This window comes from Polypterus senegalus, chromosome 15 (assembly GCF_016835505.1).
Source record: "Polypterus senegalus isolate Bchr_013 chromosome 15, ASM1683550v1, whole genome shotgun sequence".
In the NCBI taxonomy this organism is placed as follows: domain Eukaryota; kingdom Metazoa; phylum Chordata; class Cladistia; order Polypteriformes; family Polypteridae; genus Polypterus; species Polypterus senegalus.
In genome coordinates this window covers 119,227,426-119,246,692 of record NC_053168.1, presented here as the reverse complement: position 1 = coordinate 119,246,692, position 19,267 = coordinate 119,227,426, and the positions used below count along the sequence as shown (strand labels likewise).

Below are 19,267 nucleotides of genomic sequence, written 5' to 3'. Positions count from 1 at the left end.
AATACCCAGCCGTCATTACTCAGTTTGCCAATAGATGTCAGAAGGACGGATGCCAAAATCGATCTGCCCAAAGATAGATTATAACATACCAAGCAAATGGCGATACGTTCTAAATTACTTACAGCTCCGGAGCTGTCGAAGGGTTTAAGTCAGTCAACGATGTCACTCCTGGAAAGTATGCCCCACCAAACCAGCGTTCCAAAAACCAACCAAACTTACTATTATCTGCTTGAACCAACACCGACTTACTATACTCGGCCGTCCAGCGGCGTCACTGAAGCATTCGAACATTCTTAGCCAATCATGCAATACTGTGTCCGTGTTTGCCACGTTATGTTCTAACTACAGAGGCAGAGTCCCATTGCATGGTTCTAACTTGTATTGAGTCGAGGTATTGACGCGAACACCATACATATGGATAGTATCAAATTATATATAAGGATTAGTTATTAAAGGGGGCAACCCAGTTGCTGGCGACATTTTTGGTGGATGTGTGTTTCCTCAATCAACAACAGTTAAACATTAAAATTATTTCCAAGTCATTCAAATTACAATCATTTTTTTTATATATGCTACACACACACACACACACACACACACACACACACACAGAGTGCCCTCACTAATGTCAGGAACAGACGTTTTTCTTGATTTACCTCAAGCAATTCAAGTGTGATTAAAGTGAACATTGCAAAAATGTCGTTTAAGGGTATCTATACATTTCAGTTACACCATGCAGAAATGACAACACTTTTTATATATGTACCCCCATTGTGTTTGGGACAATTGGCATCACAGGAGTTTGTGATTACTCAGGTGTGGTTTTTATTGCTTCATTAGTGCAGGCGTATGATATCTAGGTTGGTTTCTACCTACAGACTGCAGTTGCCATTGTCCACAATGAAGATAAGAAGTGTGCCAATGAAAGTCAAAAGAAGCCATTATAAGGCTGAGGGGTAACGTGATATAACCGTTCAACCTTAGGGTTACCAAAATCAACTGTCTGGAATATCATTAACAAAAAAGAATGCAGCGGTGAGCTCAGTAATTTGTAAAGGGACTGGTAGACCATGAGAATCCTCACTATGGTAAAGTAAAAGCCCCAAACACCTGTAAAAACAGACGTGTCAGAGATGACTATCTGAAGAAGACATCATAAACAGAAATGAAGAAGTCACACTGCAGGATACAAACCACTAGTTAGCAACATAAACAGGAAGGCCAGATTACGGTTTGTGAAAAAGGACTCGGAAGAGCCTGCAAAATTCCTGAAAAAGGTCTGTGGACAGATGAGACAAAGATGAACCTCCATCGGGGTGATGGCGAGAGCAAAAAAGGAACTGCCAACATCCAAAGCATACCAGCACATCTGTTAAACACGGTGGTGGGTTGTTATGGCTTGGTCACGTGCGGCTGGCACACTTCTCTTTATGCTCAAGTTTCAGTAAGTGGCTCCAAACCTCATACAAACGAACGCACACACACTAAAAAAGTTCATTAACCCCAACAAAAATTCAAATTACAACTTGCATAATTAAGTTTATTTTCCACACTGGATGTTAGAGCCAGTAACCATTGTTTTTAATCCATTATCTACAATATATACAAAGTGTGCGTTTATATATGTCAAGCGTTGGACATCAGCTTTCATATACGTTTGTATTAGTCTTCACAAATAATGCTGAAAGCAATGTATACAGTCTGACCAAAATTAGAAATTAGCTATTAATGTACCACACAAATGGTTAATGTTTTCAGGTAGAAAAGCAGTTTTAATTTTTTTTTAATAAGATGACTTCATATTTGTCTTAATAATACATTGTGAAAACCACTGCAGATTTAAGAATTTACTTTTGAAATAAATTACAATGAAACCTGGGGTGAAAAACATAATACGTTTTGCATCAAGTTTTTTTTTTTTTAAATTCCCTACTTCCTTTACAAAGAGCAGGAAAGACAAAGAGAGGGAAAAAGATGTGTAATAAAGGCAGCAGTGAAGTTTCAGAAATTAAGAAATCCATTCTTTCGGAGGAAAAAAAAAAATGCTGTGTGTCACAGTGTAACAACTTACACATCGCTGCTGTCATCTTTGGCTGGGGACAGGCTAACAGCTTGCAGGCTGGCCAGGGAGCTTACAGTCAAAGCTGGTAAAGCCAAGAGTACAAACCCAGTGCAGGAATGTGTTTAGTCACAAAAAGTACCGCCAGACATGTGACAGCAAGTCCCATAAAAAGACTGACAAATAAAAAATAATTTCTACAAAATTTGATCTAGTAGCAACACCAAAGGTCTTTTTTTTTCTTCTTTTTTATACAAAGCCAAAATTCTTGGTCTTGATGGCTAGCAAAAGTTTTTGTTTAAGAATCTGTTTGGAGGAGTAGAGTGGCACATATAATCGAGATATGCAAGTGTTTGCAGTTGGCAGGTGCTGGTCATCCGGAGGCCGAATTGTGATTGATGGCATGGGCTGAAAACCCTCCTCGCTAGCTGGTAGGGATGGGCTTGATGTCCAAAAGTAGACCTACATAAAAAAACACAAAATCAATATTTCATTATACTGTGAGGTTTTCTGAAACATGGTAAAAAAAATGCTGATAAAAATATTATTGTTTGTAGCAGTTGGGGAAAAAAAAGAAGACCTGGTAACCTGATGGTGGATTACAGATTATTTTGAAAATGGAATGAAAACACAACTGTATGACCCCTGCTTAGAATTATAATGATTTTAAGGTATCTCAGAATTTAAATCATTTCAGCAACAGCAGATATTTGGTATACACCTTAAAGGAACACTCCACCCAAAAATTTTACTCTTTTTTTATATGTTGCTCACCCCATGTACGGTGTAGCTGTTGTCCAGAAGAAATAAATTTAATATAATGTTTTTCACGAAGAACAGAAAGTAAAAAAAAAGTTTCTGTATTATGCAAGCCAATAGTTTTGATTTGAAGACCCACCTTTTCTTCTCGTTCAGTCATTGGTCAAGAGTCCTGTATTCAATTCAAAAAGTGACTCGGCTGATGCTTTAGCTTCCTGTTTATGGTATGGGCAGATTATTCCAAAAGTATTTAAGATATTACCCAAAAAAGGTATGCACATGTGGATTATGTGACCCAAGTATAGTGAGTTTAACCCATGGACATTCTTCATATTATTTTCCAATTTACAGCACTGGCCACTTTTGGCTTCTATTATAAACCTTTTTTCTCTCCATTCCACACAAAATGACGCTAACAATTTTTCTCAGCCACCACTACTAACTAAATGTAGTAAGCAACATAAAATATGTATTTTTGGGTGAAGTATGCCTTTATAACTATGCACAGAGTAATCATCCCAGATATTTCTATTAGTTTACTGAAAAGTGACAGTCTACTGCATAACAATGTCTAATCTTCAAGTATTAAGCTGCAAACGCCATTCCAAAATGCATTCACAAAATACCTAACAAGAGGCTCAATTTCATTCTTTGGCAGGTTTACGATTTTTCACAAAATCTAACAAGAAATTGGGAGAGTGGGGGGATATTGATATTTACTGTTGTGAGACTTCGGTTTGCATCAGTATATGCAGGAAACATTAGCTGGATAACAACACTAGTTGATGAGTAATATTAAATGGACATGTCAAATTAACTCAGATTTTAAATGACACACTCATTTTGTAAATCTTTATTTTATTATTTTTTTTTTAAATAATCTTTTTCAATTTTAAGGCTGTATATGTGAAACCAAAACCTATAAATACAAAGCTTCAGAATTCCAATAAAACAACCTATGGTTATCGACTTCAGTAATTGCTTGTAAATGGAGATGGTGCCTTACTCACTCCTGTATGTCTTTAATACGTCATGTATGCTTTTTCACCATGTTCATCACATTTTAGTTATTAAATTAGTAACTACCACTGTCACTTCAAAAGCCCAAACACTCACAAATGTAATGTTTGCAATTAATTTCCAGCAATAAAGTATGCTGTTTTTAAAAGCTCCACTAACAGCATGTCTCTGTGTTTATATGCCTCCATTACATGCCACATTATTTGAGAGATTTGCTTTGTGCTTTGAAGTATTATGAATTGAACCACCTGAACTTCTGGGAAATTTGAAAGTTTTAATGAAATGAGTAAATACATTTTAGATTGAAATGAACACATATCGCAGCTCATGTCCTCACTGTTGTAGACTAACCACAGATATAAACATGGGCACGGTTTCATCTTACTACAAATATAGCTGAAGTGGCCATGTAGAGTTTGCCCCATATGAGTGTGACTGTGTGTCCGCGCGTGGTGCCTCCTTGTTTTTTTTACCTTTTGTCCATTGGAGCCAGCACAGGAACCCCCTTCTTAATGACCATGAACTGGATAAATAACTAGTTAGAAAATAGATGGATGGTAGTATAGACCAGTGTTTTTCAACCAGGGTTCCACGGAACGCTAGCCAAGGGTTCCGCCGAAAAAGTCTGATGATATAAGACATACTGGTGGATAATTGCACAGGGTTCCGTGAGCAAGGTAACCATTCGTGCAGGGTTCCACTCCAGCGAAAAGGTTGAAAAACACTGGTATAGACAATTGTGGTCATGTTATCATTAGAGGATAAATGTGAAGCTTCCATTCCATTATTGGGGCTCTGTATGGAACTGTATTTAAAGCATTTAATCTCACCATCATTTTAACTCATCATTCAAATGTTTGACACTGTAAGCTAAAACAAATGCAACTTACAACTTAGACACATCATTGTGATATCAAAGCAAGCATAAATCCTCTATTTTTGTTTCTAAAGCAACTCCATAAAGTAAAAAAAAGGAGCAGTAGCAAAAGCCTTTTTTTGCTTTGAAAGAGCAACAGACATTTCCCACTTCAGTAAGACAAAGCGTGTGAGACTTTTGAATAATCAGCGTGATTATCATAATCCCATGCTGAAATAAAAGTCCTACTAACCATGACCAAACCTGCTCCTGTAGGACCTCAATTAAGTAATGACACTTGAAAGAAACAGAGTTACAGTAAGTGTCATTAGCCTTTACATATACCGTAGCCCACAAGTAAACCATACATATACATGATATTACTGACAGGACAAGAAAAATTCTGGTAATTACAACTTGCTAACTAATGTCAGATATTTCTTTCTAAAAACAAGGTTAAACTGTTAAGAAGAAAAAAAAAATCTAAGAAATGGATTAAATATAGCTTTTTACAATAAAGAAGGTTTGAGAAGCCATAAAAAACATCTTACCAGGTCTTGTCTTTCAGTGATGCTCATCTTCTCAACAATTGACCAAAACCATCTTTTGAACTGCAGGAGCTTTTCAGCAGTTTCCCCTGTGTAAGAATACAAGTAAAATATGTCATGTTATGGCCAAGTACTTCGGATTAAATGAGGGGGTGTAACTGGTATCTTATTAGAATAATTTTAAAAAATAAAGAAAAGGTGATGATGTAGATGATTGTACCAGCATTTTATCGGACTTAAATCTTAGCCAACACACAACAAAATATTTAACAAGGCCTTTGCATCACTTCAATGCATAATTTGAGTAAACATTTAAACTCTCCTTTGAAAGTATATATACAGTTCAAACTCTATTTTTCAACCCATTAATTCACTAAATACCAACATAGTTTTTGTTGACAATACATCAACCTAAAATATTGTCTGTACCTGACTCATCATTAAATGATGTAAAACTGATTAACATCTGGACGTTGACTTCACCACAGCCATTCACCAGCAACCGAAAATCTTCTGCTGTAAGATCTTCAAGGGAGTTTTTAGGAAGCACATCCAGGAGACCTTTTCTCATTGCCTGCAAAAATGTCAAACATTCTATTTTACGATTGAGGAGAATTCTGTACACACAATGCTGGAACTCAGTCATATATATATATATATATATATATATATATATATATATATCTCAAACTAAAACAATATCACCCTTCACAAATGACTTGGTGACACTTTTACTATTTTCGCCACCCAGTATTAAAAACAAGTTTAACTCCATAATTACTTCTTGAGTTTGAGAAGCTGAAGTGAAGCAGTAAACATTAAACAGGAATGACGCATTAGACCACAACTGGGCCAACTCAAACTTAAGGCATTCTAAGGAAAAAGCTTATTCTAACTGGCTGAAGGTTTTTCAATATAGCCCAACACAACAAAAATGAAACTGTTTAAATTCAGCTATGGATAAAATTATATTTTTTATAGTGACTTAAATATCTTTCATAAACTTATTTTCCTGTATTCACTGCTTCCTAAATATTTTGTATAAATGTCATTCATTTCTGATGACGCACACAAATGCGCTGGAAGCAGATCAAGTCTGGCTCCTGTTTTAGTTCAAGTACCCTTCTTCTGAATGCAAATGGAGTATTCCATGAAATTTAGTATTTCACTTGGTTTCTGGGAAAGCCTTCAATGAAGAGATACATTGTGGTCAGCGATTTATGCATTTTTTTTAATTAGTTTTGTTTTGTGCAATGCAGTTGTTTTTTTTTTTAAGCAAAAGATATAAAATGTTAATGCCAAGACTTGTTGTTGAATCAAAATAACAAACAACATGAAAAAGGAATTTAACTTTGAAGTAACTAAATTGCAAATTACAAATGCAGGTGTAAAGGCAAGTCATATTAAGTTGATTCTTAACTTGTAGATATTGGAAGTAAGAGGTATGACAGTTACCACTTTGATAAATACGTTTTTAGAGCAACATGAGGCAACTAACAACGTTTCAAGGCTGCCAGATCTCATAAGTGTACATGCACTAGACAGAAAACACTGCAGAAGTTACATAATGTGTCAAGAAGAACAGGCTCAAAAACAGTGACAGCATATGCCAGGCCTGCACAAAGAGATCCTACTCGATCCTTAGTTGATATTAATAAACTTTTAGGTATTTGTTATTTTATCCACTTCATACACAATAAGGAAGATCTCACACATAATGCTAAAGCACATTAACCAAACATCAAGAAGCAAGAAGAAATAAGAACTGTTAAACAAGTTTAATTTGTAAAGGAAAAAATATAAACAAAAGCAGATTAACAAAACAGTCAATCAAATGAACAATCAATCACAATAATTTCCCCCCCCATCCTTGGCAGGAGGAATTTTGCAAATATTAATCCATTATGCTTAATGTGCCTCATGTGAAAGTAACTTTTCTTTCCTCTAAATAAGGCTTCTGGTTATTTATTTATTTTTATTGTTCATTAATAAGCCTGCCTTTTTGAACACAAGTGATCTAACTGAAACCGAATAGTGTAAATAGAATCTTGACAGAGTATAGAACCAATGTTTCCATTTCTTTAGTTGTACCATGTTAGCTATTATGAATGTAGTGAGAAGTCAAGCAAAATGACACTTTTTATTGGTTAACTAAAAGGATTACAATATGCAAGCTTTCAAGGCAAATCAGGCCTCTTCTTCAGACAAGACAAATATGCAATTTTATTTTTTTAGTTAGGCAATAAAAGATCCATTTCTTTATAAATGCTGAATAATACATTTAACAGCATGATTGAAATCACACTGCTGTTTTCTCTTCATATTCTGTGTCCATGAATCTGGATACATTTCTGCCTCTAAAAGGTATTTTAAGCATTTTCCACCACAGTAATGCAAACAAATGGCAATCCTAAAGACAGGCAATGCATCTCTTTGGAAATGAACACTTTCCCAACAGACAGAGGTGAAACATCTAAGAACAAAGGCTAAACCTCTGACAGAAAAAGCAGCATCAGACTTTGTCTGGGCAAAGTTCAGTAGAGACGGCCACATAGGCCTACTAAGTAACAACAGGCGCTGCATGAGAAACTGAACACATCACTCAACTCCATAGTGTCCCAAGGATACCAAGTACTAACGCAGGCTTAGGTTTGAGGTTGTGTATTGTAGTTTGTTTTTTTTTTAAATGTTCAATTCCGTTGAAGTTGCAGTGTCTTATAATTAAGTATACTATACAATGGGTTGATCATCAGCACTTGCAAATATAATAAACAAAACATTATTTGTAAACAAAAGGCCGCAACTAGTAACTATGAATAATGTACTTACATGAAGTGGCTGTTCTGCTACTACTAACATGCGGTGCTCTGCATATTTTCTGACATACTCGTATACATTCAAAGGTGTTACTGGTATATTTACGCCACCTGACAAGAGTTCCACCTGAAAAGTAAAGTTTAATAAATTATTTTTCCAGCCCAATGTTATTTTGTCAACAGGGCCTTCCATGGAAAAAAAGCTTTTTTTTTTTTTTAAATATTTTTTAAACTTCAGTACTGAAGCCAGATAACCAGGTTTACAGAGATCTAACTACCGATTTATGCTTTGTTTTTAACACATCCAAAAACAAGAATAACTGCAGACAATGCCTTTATTGAATTATTTCCACATTAAGACAACAGTCTTACCTGTCCTCCACCTTCCTCTTTACAGAGGTCAATTGCAAATGCCAAATCCATCGCTGCAAATACTGCTTCAGCATCTGTGCTTTGTGAAGCCAGAATAAGCTGTCGTAAACTTTCATACATCACCGGATCAAAAAATGCAAAATCGTGCCAGTTAACCTGGGGGAAAATAATTAAAAAAAATTAAAATGAAATGGAAACTAACACACATAGACAAACAGTCTCCCAATTAAACAATTCTTACCTTTCTGCCTAGTAACACTTTAATAACATGTCTGTTTAATGTTATAGGGCACAATTCATTTTGCAGCAAACATAATCCAAGTATCCTATGACAAGAGACAAAAAAAAAAAGTTTGTTTTGCAGACGTCATTTTGTTATCTTCATGTCATTTGTGCAACAATATTTAGTCTACAATATACAATATATACAGGGAGTGCAGAATTATTAGGCAAATGAGTATTTTGTCCACATCATCTTCTTTATGCATGTTGTCTTACTCCAAGCTGTATAGGCTCGAAAGCCTACTACCAATTAAGCATATTAGGTGATGTGCATCTCTGTAATGAGAAGGGGTGTGGTCTAATGACATCAACACCCTATATCAGGTGTGCATAATTATTAGGCAACTTCCTTTCCTTTGGCAAAATGGGTCAAAAGAAGGACTTGACAGGCTCAGAAAAGTCAAAAATAGTAAGATATCTTGCAGAGGGATGCAGCACTCTTAAAATTGTAAAGCTTCTGAAGCGTGATCATCGAACAATCAAGCGTTTCATTCAAAATAGTCAACAGGGTCGCAAGAAGCGTGTGGAAAAACCAAGGCGCAAAATAACTGCCCATGAACTGAGAAAAGTCAAGCGTGCAGCTGCCAAGATGCCACTTGCCACCAGTTTGGCCATATTTCAGAGCTGCAACATCACTGGAGTGCCCTAAAGCACAAGGTGTGCAATACTCAGAGACATGGCCAAGGTAAGAAAGGCTGAAAGACGACCACCACTGAACAAGACACACAAGCTGAAACGTCAAGACTGGGCCAAGAAATATCTCAAGACTGATTTTTCTAAGGTTTTATGGACTGATGAAATGAGAGTGAGTCTTGATGGGCCCGTGGCTGGATTGGTAAAGGGCAGAGAGCTCCAGTCCGACTCAGACGCCAGCAAGGTGGAGATGGAGTACTGGTTTGGGCTGGTATCATCAAAGATGAGCTTGTGGGGCCTTTTCGGGTTGAGGATGGAGTCAAGCTCAACTCCCAGTCCTACTGCCAGTTTCTGGAAGACACCTTCTTCAAGCAGTGGTACAGGAAGAAGTCTGCATCCTTCAAGAAAAACATGATTTTCATGCAGGACAGTGCTCCATCACACGCGTCCAAGTACTCCACAGCGTGGCTGGCAAGAAAGGGTATAAAAGAAGAAAAACTAATGACATGGCCTCCTTGTTCACCTGATCTGAACCCCATTGAGAACCTGTGGTCCATCATCAAATGTGAGATTTACAAGGAGGGAAAACAGTACACCTCTCTGAACAGTGTCTGGGAGGCTGTGGTTGCTGCTGCACGCAATGTTGATGGTGAACAGATCAAAACACTGACAGAATCCATGGATGGCAGGCTTTTGAGTGTCCTTGCAAAGAAAGGTGGCTATATTGGTCACTGATTTGTTTTTGTATGTCAGAAATGTATATTTGTGAATGTGGAGATGTTATATTGGTTTCACTGGTAAAAATAAATAATTGAAATGGGTATATATTTGTTTTTTGTTAAGTTGCCTAATAATTATGCACAGTAATAGTCACCTGCACACACAGATATCCCCCTAAAATAGCTAAAACTAAAAACAAACTAAAAACTACTTCCAAAAATATTCAGCTTTGATATTAATGAGTTTTTTGGGTTCATTGAGAACATGGTTGTTGTTCAATAATAAAATTATTCCTCAAAAATACAACTTGCCTAATAATTCTGCACTCCCTGTACAAAGGGTATTTAACTTCCCAAAACCTAAATTAGTCTCTAGTGTAAAAGATTGTCACAAAGTCATAAACATCACCAATGGCAATGTTATTTAAATCCAACTAAACTGTAAAACGATCAGCATGATGGGTTATTAGGGTATCCCTTCCATCTCACAAATCCAACATCCTGGATTCAAACATACATTGTTGTCTATGTCAGGTGTTCCCATTCTCCCTTTGTCAGTGGGTTATCCTCAGGGTCCAGTTTTCCCAAACACATATTGTACTGTAGTTAACTTGACTGGCAAGTTTAAATTGCCCCTGCGTGAGTGTTGGGGAGTGTGGAAGGGTCCTGCAATGTACTTTTCTGTAGTGCACCCAAAAGCTACCTTATTAGCCTTCTGCGATCCTGAATTGTGAATGTTATGTCAAATTGTGCAACATTGTTTTTCAGTGGATTTCAGTGAAATTAGCGTTTATTAAAAACCTTCAGTCATTATGACAAATCACTCTGCAAATTTCATCTTGCCAGTACTAATGTGAGAAAAGGATTTTCAAACAATACAGTTTCTCTTCTGTTCTACTTCCGATTTTCTGTGGTGGCGATCTGTACCACCATCACCTGATCAAAGCACTCTGACGTCCCTACATTGATGGATTAAAGGCCAGAAGTCCACATGACCGTCATCATCAAGTTCTTCCGTGTGAATCCTGAATACCACAAGGACTGATTTAGATCGTTTAACTTAAGTAGAATGCCTAGAGGGAGCTGGGCAGTCTTGTGGCCGTGAACCCCTGCAAATTTTATTTTTTCTCCAGCCGTCTGGAGTTTTTTTTTTTTTGTTTGTTTGTTTTTTCTGTCCTTCCTGGCCATCTGAACTTGCTTTTATTCTATGTTAATTAGTGTCCCCTAATTGTAATTCTTGTTTATTTTGGCTTCTTTATTCTTTCTTTTTCATGTAAAGCACTTTGAGCTACATTATTTGTATGAAAATATGCTATATAAATAAATATTGTTGTTCTTAAAGAGATTCTGGAATTGGTGGAACCATCTACAACAGAACCTCTGCCTCAGCAAATTCAGCTTTATATGAATTTGCAACAACATTGTTGCAATAAATAATAAAAGGAAAAATGAAAGGAAGAGTTCAAAGGGAACTTGGTTCTGCATGGAACAGAGTGATTTTTGTTATATTTTACAAAATGAGCCTCTCATCCTTTCTATTTGTCTCAGTCACTTCAACATCTCCCATGCTTTTATGAGGCAGAACAAGAAAAGTGGAAACATCCACCATGAACGGACAATTGATCCCTCTCATTGACGCTAGTATAGGAGGTATCCAAGTCCCCCAAAAGATTCACTCTTAGGTTTTTGAATAAGAGAAGGATGCACTGTTGTACTCTTGTTCACCAACACCACTGCACACAAGGGCTTGAGAAACTTAGTTTGCTGTGGTGTCAGAACAAAGGAATAAGCTGCACTCTTTACCTCTCTGTGCAGGTGGAGATGTAGCCCTCTGGCCCTCTAAATGGTCACACCCAAAGTGGTATGTATAATTGCCGTCTTACTCACTGTATGCATCTTCTCATGTTTAGATGCAAATTTCCTAATTTGATTTTTAAAATGATGCTCAAAATCGGTCTATACTGAACAGAAGTGATATGCTTTATCTGACTCTGCTCTAGCTTTGTCTATGGAGCCGAAGTTGCACACAAAACATTAAAAACAAAGTACTTCTGTACTGTAAAGCTGCTGATGTACATTTTTAAGGGAAGCAGCTAATGTATAAACATATCTAACTCTCCAGTAAGAAGGAGACTCTATTTTCAAAAAGATTATATATGTATGTATAAAAAAAGCCCAGGTCAACAATACAGTAAACCTGACAATATTTTCTTAATTATTTTGGTTTTGTCCATTTCTAAGCAGCAGACTTGCATAATAAGTTACATTACTGCCATATGTGACAAGAACAAGAATTTTTTTTACCTTCCAATATTGCGAAAGCAATTGAGTCGGGCCTCTGTGTTTTTACCAGGCCTCGGTGAATAAAAGCCTCGTTTTCCTGGTTGATAGAAAAGTGGTGCATTGTCATCTCCATCATCTGCATCATCCAATTCCATATCAACGACACTGCGACTGGAACCGTGCCTCTTTCGATTTTCTTGCTACAAGCCAACAAAATAATTCACGTTATTAAAATGAAGTTGGTGGGATCTTCTCCATGAATTTAATTTATAGAAAAGGAGGGCTTCCAGCCTAGAAAACAACACATATACATTTTATTTTGTATATGTTTAAGGTTAAAAACCTACAAACCTGATTAATTCATCTACAACGTACCTTTTAAACCTGCTTGTGCCTCACAAGGTGCTCCAGCATCTCTCAGTTTCATTAAGGGATATTTAGTTTGGTTCATTATTTTTTTTTTTCAAGAGCAAAATAATAAAAACTTTCAATATTTTACTTTTACTAACCCTTTGCCTAACTTTACAAATCCCTTTGAAATATTTTTGATTCTTGAGTGGGTCTGCAAAAGCACAGTGAACAAGTCCTAACACCAAAATGTACAAGTACGTACCTGATGTATCAGTTTGACTACTTATGGCTCACACTTCTACTAAGGCAAGCACAAAGTTGAGACATAACCTAAAGTGCCTGTGACAACTGGTATCACTAGAATTAAAATAGGTGATTAATGTGAACAGGAAAGTTAATAAGTAGTATACTTACTTGTGATTTGTCAGAGGTGTCTAGCAGTCCTAAATCTAGTATACTATCAGCACCATTTTCCCTTCAAAAATAAACAAATAAGCATTTCATTATAAAAAAATGTGATGTGGCAACCACAAGACTTTCTCTATATTTACAACATAAGCACAATATAAGGTATGAAATTACCAAAATGTACACATTTTACTTCCCTTTAAAGACAAACCTATTGTGGTAATTATAGGCCTAAATGTAAGCAAGGTTTCTTCATAATTAGTGTTTAGCTACTGTGACTACTGTGTGTATGAATTCCGAGTTCAGCCCAAAGCTCAAGCTTTCAGCCTTGAAAGGGGCCTGAGTTGCATCGAAAGCTTGCACATTGAAATCTTTTTAGTTAGCCAATAAAAGGTGTCATTTTGCTTGGCTTTTCTCTACATTCATAATGGCTAACACGGTACAACAGCCTAGTACTACAGCCTTTAAAGTTGAAAGCTTTCAAACACCTTAAAGTCCTAAATTTGAAAACCAAAATGTGCAAGTCTTAGCAGGGATTGTGTTGTTGTTGTTACCACCTTTAAAACCCTTAAAGCTTGAAGGTGAATGGCTGGAACTCAACCAATACCTAATCAGCTGTTTAAGACAAACGATTAAAAGTTGTCCCCCAAATTTCATTAAAGGCATACTACACTATATATATATATATATATTTTTTTTTTTTTAATATGTTACTTATCCAGTACTTTGTAGTGGTTGCCTAGAAACATTTTTAATGTCACATTATTAAAATGTTGTTTATTGCCTTTTTGACTTGTAGTCCCCCTTCAAGTTATTTGTTGGCCAAGCATCCTGTCTTCAATTCAAAAAGTAATTTCAATAAGTCTTTGGGTTTTCAGTTTATATATGAATTGGTAATTCATGAAGTTGCTTTATAACAATATTTTACCCAAATAAAAAAGGTCTGAGTTAGTGACTATATAAAAGACATGTGGATTATATATACACACAAGTATCATGATTTTTTTTTCTTTTGTTAATAATGGCCATTGTTTCCCATTGTACAGAACTGCAGACCATCTCCATAAAAGCCTGGAAATAAAAATTTTTCTCAACCACCACTTCAAAGTAAATAGGGTAAGTAACATTTTAAAAAAAAATACCATTTTGGGGTGGAGTATTCCTTTAAGAATCAGCCATTTGTTCTTGTTAATGACAAATAACACACACTTCTTTCCAAACAGGCTTCAAAATGTTCTAGGGATATCAACACACTTTTTTCTTTTAAAAATATAGTCAGTTCTTTTTAATATAAAAACAACAGATTTAATATATGGAGAAAATATAAACAGTTAAAACGCAAAGTAGATTATGTAATTGTATTTTATTCTTACCTTCCATGAGCTAAAATTAGTTCCATTGCTTCATCTACACGTGCACGGAGTGAATCTTCGCTGGCTAAAAGCAGCAAAAGTTGTGCTGGAGACAATTCTAACAACATTCCGGTAATTTTACTGGCAAAAGCCTAAGGGAAAAAATGCACACAATAATAAAATAAGTAATATCAGTCAAAACTTGCTTAATCAAAGGCGATTTGCCTTTAGTTATAAATGAGGAGGCAAGTGGAATAAGATACCACTGCATTCAGATATGGGTAATTTAAGTAAATGTTCATAAGCATGGAAACAAAGCAATTTTGTAAATAGAAATAAAAAATAATGTTGGATTTTATTGGGGTTTGGTGTGTGTGCTCTGCAGGGCACCACTCTTGTCTACAGTCAAAGCAATGTCGCTAAATAAAGCTAGGCAGCAATCACATGGCTTCTTATAACACTGTACTGGAGTAAGGACTCCAGAATACCCAAGAGTTAAAATAGTTTCTTAAAGCAAGTACACCTCTATATTGTAATCATACAAACTTACCGGTTGCATTGCCTGTACTCGTGGATAAAGCCTCTCACCCAGTGCCTGTCGATGTGCCGGAAGTGGGTCAGCATCATCACTGGGATTGCCCTCAGATGCTGGCCTAAATGGCCGTGTGTCAATGGAAAGTTGCCTTCTTGAATCTCTGTAATATTAATAAAAATCATACAAAAATACAAGGTTACATTAAAGAGAAATATTGATTAAAAAAAAACTATTTGATCAGCTGAAAGCAATGCACAGAGGAGCAAGCATCCATTCTCAGAGTGTCCCAGAGATTCAAAGAGGAGGTGCAACGTCGCAATGACGACAAAGACAAGATCTGTGGGAACTTTGATTCTGTCCAACATGAGTGAGAGCAATGGCCACATTCTGAGTGAATGACAGAACACTGGGCATAAACACATTCCTCTGAAATCTTAATCTTCAAGTTATATACATACACATATAAACACACATATACATATAAAAAATTGATTATGTAGGAATTCACTAAATGAAGATTGTCAGGTAATAGAAACATGGCATAAGAGACTAATGAAATAAGATGCATAAAAGAAAAGAATGCTTTGTGAAGGTGGTAACAGTAACTACATAATCAACGGCACATTTCTATTACCATAGCTCTCTGGCTTAAAGTATTTTCTGGTTGCTCTCATGATCCTACAGCAAGATTTCTAAGTACTGGAACAAAACTAGTGCTGGGAAATGCATAAATACAAGACTGGTAGAAGTTCATCCAGGAAATGCATGCACCAACAAGAAAATAAATAAATTAGCTCGCTCATACTCAAAAAGAAAGAGATAAAAGTCATAGGCAGATTTGCAAAAAAACAAACAAAAAAAAAACAAAACATAAGTGACAATGTAAGCAAAAGGGGATGTTTTTAGAAAGTGTATTATGAAGAGGAAGAAGAATTAGGAAATGAGGAGCTAAAGGCATGGATAACTAGACAACACTGTGATACAGGTAGAAGAAAACAGTGTTGAGTGAAAGTGGTGCTGGTCAATAATTAAGTCATGCTGCCAACGATGTACAAAACTAAGAATGGATCATAGGCAACTAATACGCAGTTTGTGTAAAGGTAGTTATAACTGTTAAGACTATTAGTGCAGGGTTGCATTGAGAACTGCAACTTTTAAATATGAACACCTTACTTCTGAACATAGGTTTATATCTTCTGATTGGATTGCATGTACAACATTCACATTCCAACACATAGTGGTTTGCTGTTGGCCATTGCTGCTAGAGGTAACCTTAGTTAAGTTCTTTTTGCAGCAAATTATCTCTCACTGAAGTTTGCATCTTTGTTACTGAAGATATTTCTTGTTAATGACCAGATAAATGATATTAACACTGAAGGAGCTGCTCATCTTTAGCATTAGCTGTTGTCTGTACCAATAGCTATTCATTTGCCAGTCTCTATTTAACTGGAATGAGAGCAGAAAAATGTATAGTTGGTAGCCACTACAACGTGTATGTTTAATCCTGCACTTAAAAAAAAATAAAAAATTCTTGTTTATTAATTAGGTATGTCACCTTATTGTATCCAAATAGTGATAATGAGCAAAGAGGAAACAAGGTTAAAATAATTTAAAATATTCCATAGGACCTGTCAATTTGAGTTATATTTGCATAAACTTAATAAATTAAACTTGAATCATTTTAGTACTTGTTACCATTACCATAAAAAAAGAGGTAACACTAGCTATAAATGAAACAGGCATATAATTAAAAGCAGGAGCAGCTGTCCAATTTTTTTCAAATTAGCTAGTAAAGCTTTCAGAAAGTCCTGTGGATCAGAAAATATACTACCTCTCTGCCCTTCTGTATTTCTTCCAAAATATTTTACTGAAAAAGTATTTTATGAGACACCGATACTGTATAAATAACTGGGACCTAATAAGCTTTTACTTTTTTTTGTTATTTGTGTCTTACAGCTAATTTGGTAGATGCTAAAGAATAACTATATTCTGAATGCAGGTGGTTTTAAGTAAACAGCTGCAAATTAGGGGTTCTAATTTTAATAAACTAAATTAATTTAAAACCAGGATGTTCCATTAGCATCAGAAATTGGCCTCTAATTAAAAAATGGTTGAAATGAATCACTGTGGGTTCTCTGATGGAACCGGAAAACCCTTTAGCAACATATTTTCATTAAGAATTTTATTTTTAACAGACAAAAATTGTTAAGTACTACGTATCATTTATGGTAGTCAAAAGAACAGATTTAAAGATAGCAAACAAATATTCAGTAAGGTCATTTGTAACATTGGTGAATTCTGTGTGTTTTCTAGTTTCATTAGTTGAGTTACTGCAGAGTCTATATTAGAAATTACAATAATCATGTTATAACTCAAGAGAAACAGCTCCAAGGTTAACCATGTGTGAGTCTACAAGTTTTGTACCAATCCATTGTGGCACGCCCAGCCAGTATGCCCAGGAAGACTGGAGGAGGGCTTCCCACAGCATATAGGATTACATATGGGTACTCCAGCTTGCCTCCCATATTTCAAAAGATATGTATATTAACTTAATCACCAAATGTACACTCGGCTAGCATGAATGAGTATGGCTATATGGAATGGCACCTCTTTCAAGGTTAGTTTCTGCTTTACACCTGAGGCTGCCAGGACAGGAGTTGTGCTTATGAAAATTCTGAAGTGGATGATCAGGTTAAGATAATAAACAGAATGCAGTTATAATTCATGTCACTTGATGAAGCTATGGTTAATACTACTTTTGTTTTGTTAAAGCAGAAAAATTGTAACAAAATTTAAAAAGGTGTGTGTGGTATTAGACTGAATTTAATGCTGCTCTGTAGTTTTTAAAATGTAAATCTCACCTTTGTATTATTACATAAGAGTGCCACACACAGGGAAATCTCATTTCATATCCCCCACCTCATCTTTAGCTGATTATCATTACATTAATTAATTATTTTCCCATTTATCACACAAAAAACTCAAGATGGGCAATAATTATAGAATTAAAAAAATCTCTATCATCATCTTCCAAATTAGGATTCTTGGGACTGCTGGAAATGTCATCAATTAAGAAGTGTTTCTGACTGTTGATGGGGATTACTTTAGCTGTTCAAAAAGATGCTGTGTGCAGCTGCCTAAATTTGATTATGCTTCACTCCAGCTTTAAAACAGTGATATGCAGAATACAGGAGATTATTAGCTGCTCTGAATACTTTCATTTGGTGTTTTTCTGTTGATGCCCATAACAAACCACCATTTTGTACATTAGTGTAAAGGTCATCTTTCTCAAAAAAAACAGACTTTCATTCTCTGCTACACTAAGGGATGTTCTCTTTCTAAAGGAGGTTTGTGTAGCATTGCCAGAACATCTTTTTAGGGTGGATAATAGTGTACCTGATATTCATTGCTAAAAGTGAAACAACTATTTAACTGAGCTTCACAGTGTAAACCATTTTTTAAACACACCTGTCACGATCTCTCCTAGAACCCGCTCTCAAGCCACCACTTCTTCTTTCCCTTTCTCTGTCTCTGTTCCTCAGTCTTTGCATAAGATCTGGATTAAGTAAAATAAAAAGGGTAAATATATAACCAATCACCCAATCAGATAAATGACATTTCATATAGGTTGGTTTGAAAGAGAAGTTATTGAAAAAGCACACAACTTACTACTAGTCTGCATTCCTTTGCTAGCATTCTGTATGCAGTCAAGGTTCGGAAGTTTCTCATTGGACAGGAATGCCTGAGCTATGGCTGTGTAGAAACTCCGAGCCACCCCACTACCTTCACCAGGTTCATCTTTGAAAGTAACTTTGACCCTATGCACAGCCATAGGCGTGGTAGTGCATCTGCGTCCAAAATGACTGTTAAGTTGTCTCATTGTTTGCTGAATAAGAAGGTCTCTATCACGATCCACTTCCAGTGCCAAATCTCTTGATTGCTGATTTCGTAATTTCTCCATTTCACGGCGAAACTTTGACTCTTTTACTTCAAAGCCACCAAGCTCTGTTAAGATCTAGACAAAAGAGATGTGTAATTTCAGATTAACAATTTAACAACTAATATAGACACTAACACTATCTTCTGCCATGTTAAATGTATACAATTAAATCAATCTGGAGGTTTTTGCTAATGCACTTTCACTGAAATACTCTTTAATATTGACACTAAAGGAAATGTTCATCATCTATGTATTGTGTTCTAATACAAATAGCAGAATGACACAGAATAGAATAAAAGAACAGAACAATTATTTTAGTAAAAGCTGTGACAGG

At 35.8% G+C, this 19,267-nt stretch overlaps 1 protein-coding gene across 9 annotated transcripts in view; it reads right to left on the bottom strand.

The window, feature by feature from the left end:
* Window positions 1–1,513: 1,513 nt before the first annotated feature.
* ubr5 (ubiquitin protein ligase E3 component n-recognin 5) overlaps window positions 1,514–19,267 on the bottom strand; it is a 110,322-nt gene continuing 92,568 nt past the window's right edge. For all 9 annotated transcript variants that reach the window (XM_039737202.1, XM_039737205.1, XM_039737203.1 and 6 more), the window contains 12 exons: window positions 18,663–19,008; window positions 18,462–18,549; window positions 15,009–15,153; window positions 14,480–14,610; window positions 13,113–13,173; window positions 12,369–12,547; window positions 8,672–8,756; window positions 8,431–8,586; window positions 8,072–8,185; window positions 5,672–5,816; window positions 5,246–5,331; window positions 1,514–2,521 (listed from right to left, as the gene is read on the bottom strand). In XM_039737202.1, the coding sequence (XP_039593136.1) occupies window positions 2,309–2,521; window positions 5,246–5,331; window positions 5,672–5,816; window positions 8,072–8,185; window positions 8,431–8,586; window positions 8,672–8,756; window positions 12,369–12,547; window positions 13,113–13,173; window positions 14,480–14,610; window positions 15,009–15,153; window positions 18,462–18,549; window positions 18,663–19,008 (1,749 nt within the window). In that variant the 3' untranslated portion in view covers window positions 1,514–2,308. The remainder of the gene's footprint in view (window positions 2,522–5,245; window positions 5,332–5,671; window positions 5,817–8,071; window positions 8,186–8,430; window positions 8,587–8,671; window positions 8,757–12,368; window positions 12,548–13,112; window positions 13,174–14,479; window positions 14,611–15,008; window positions 15,154–18,461; window positions 18,550–18,662; window positions 19,009–19,267) is intronic.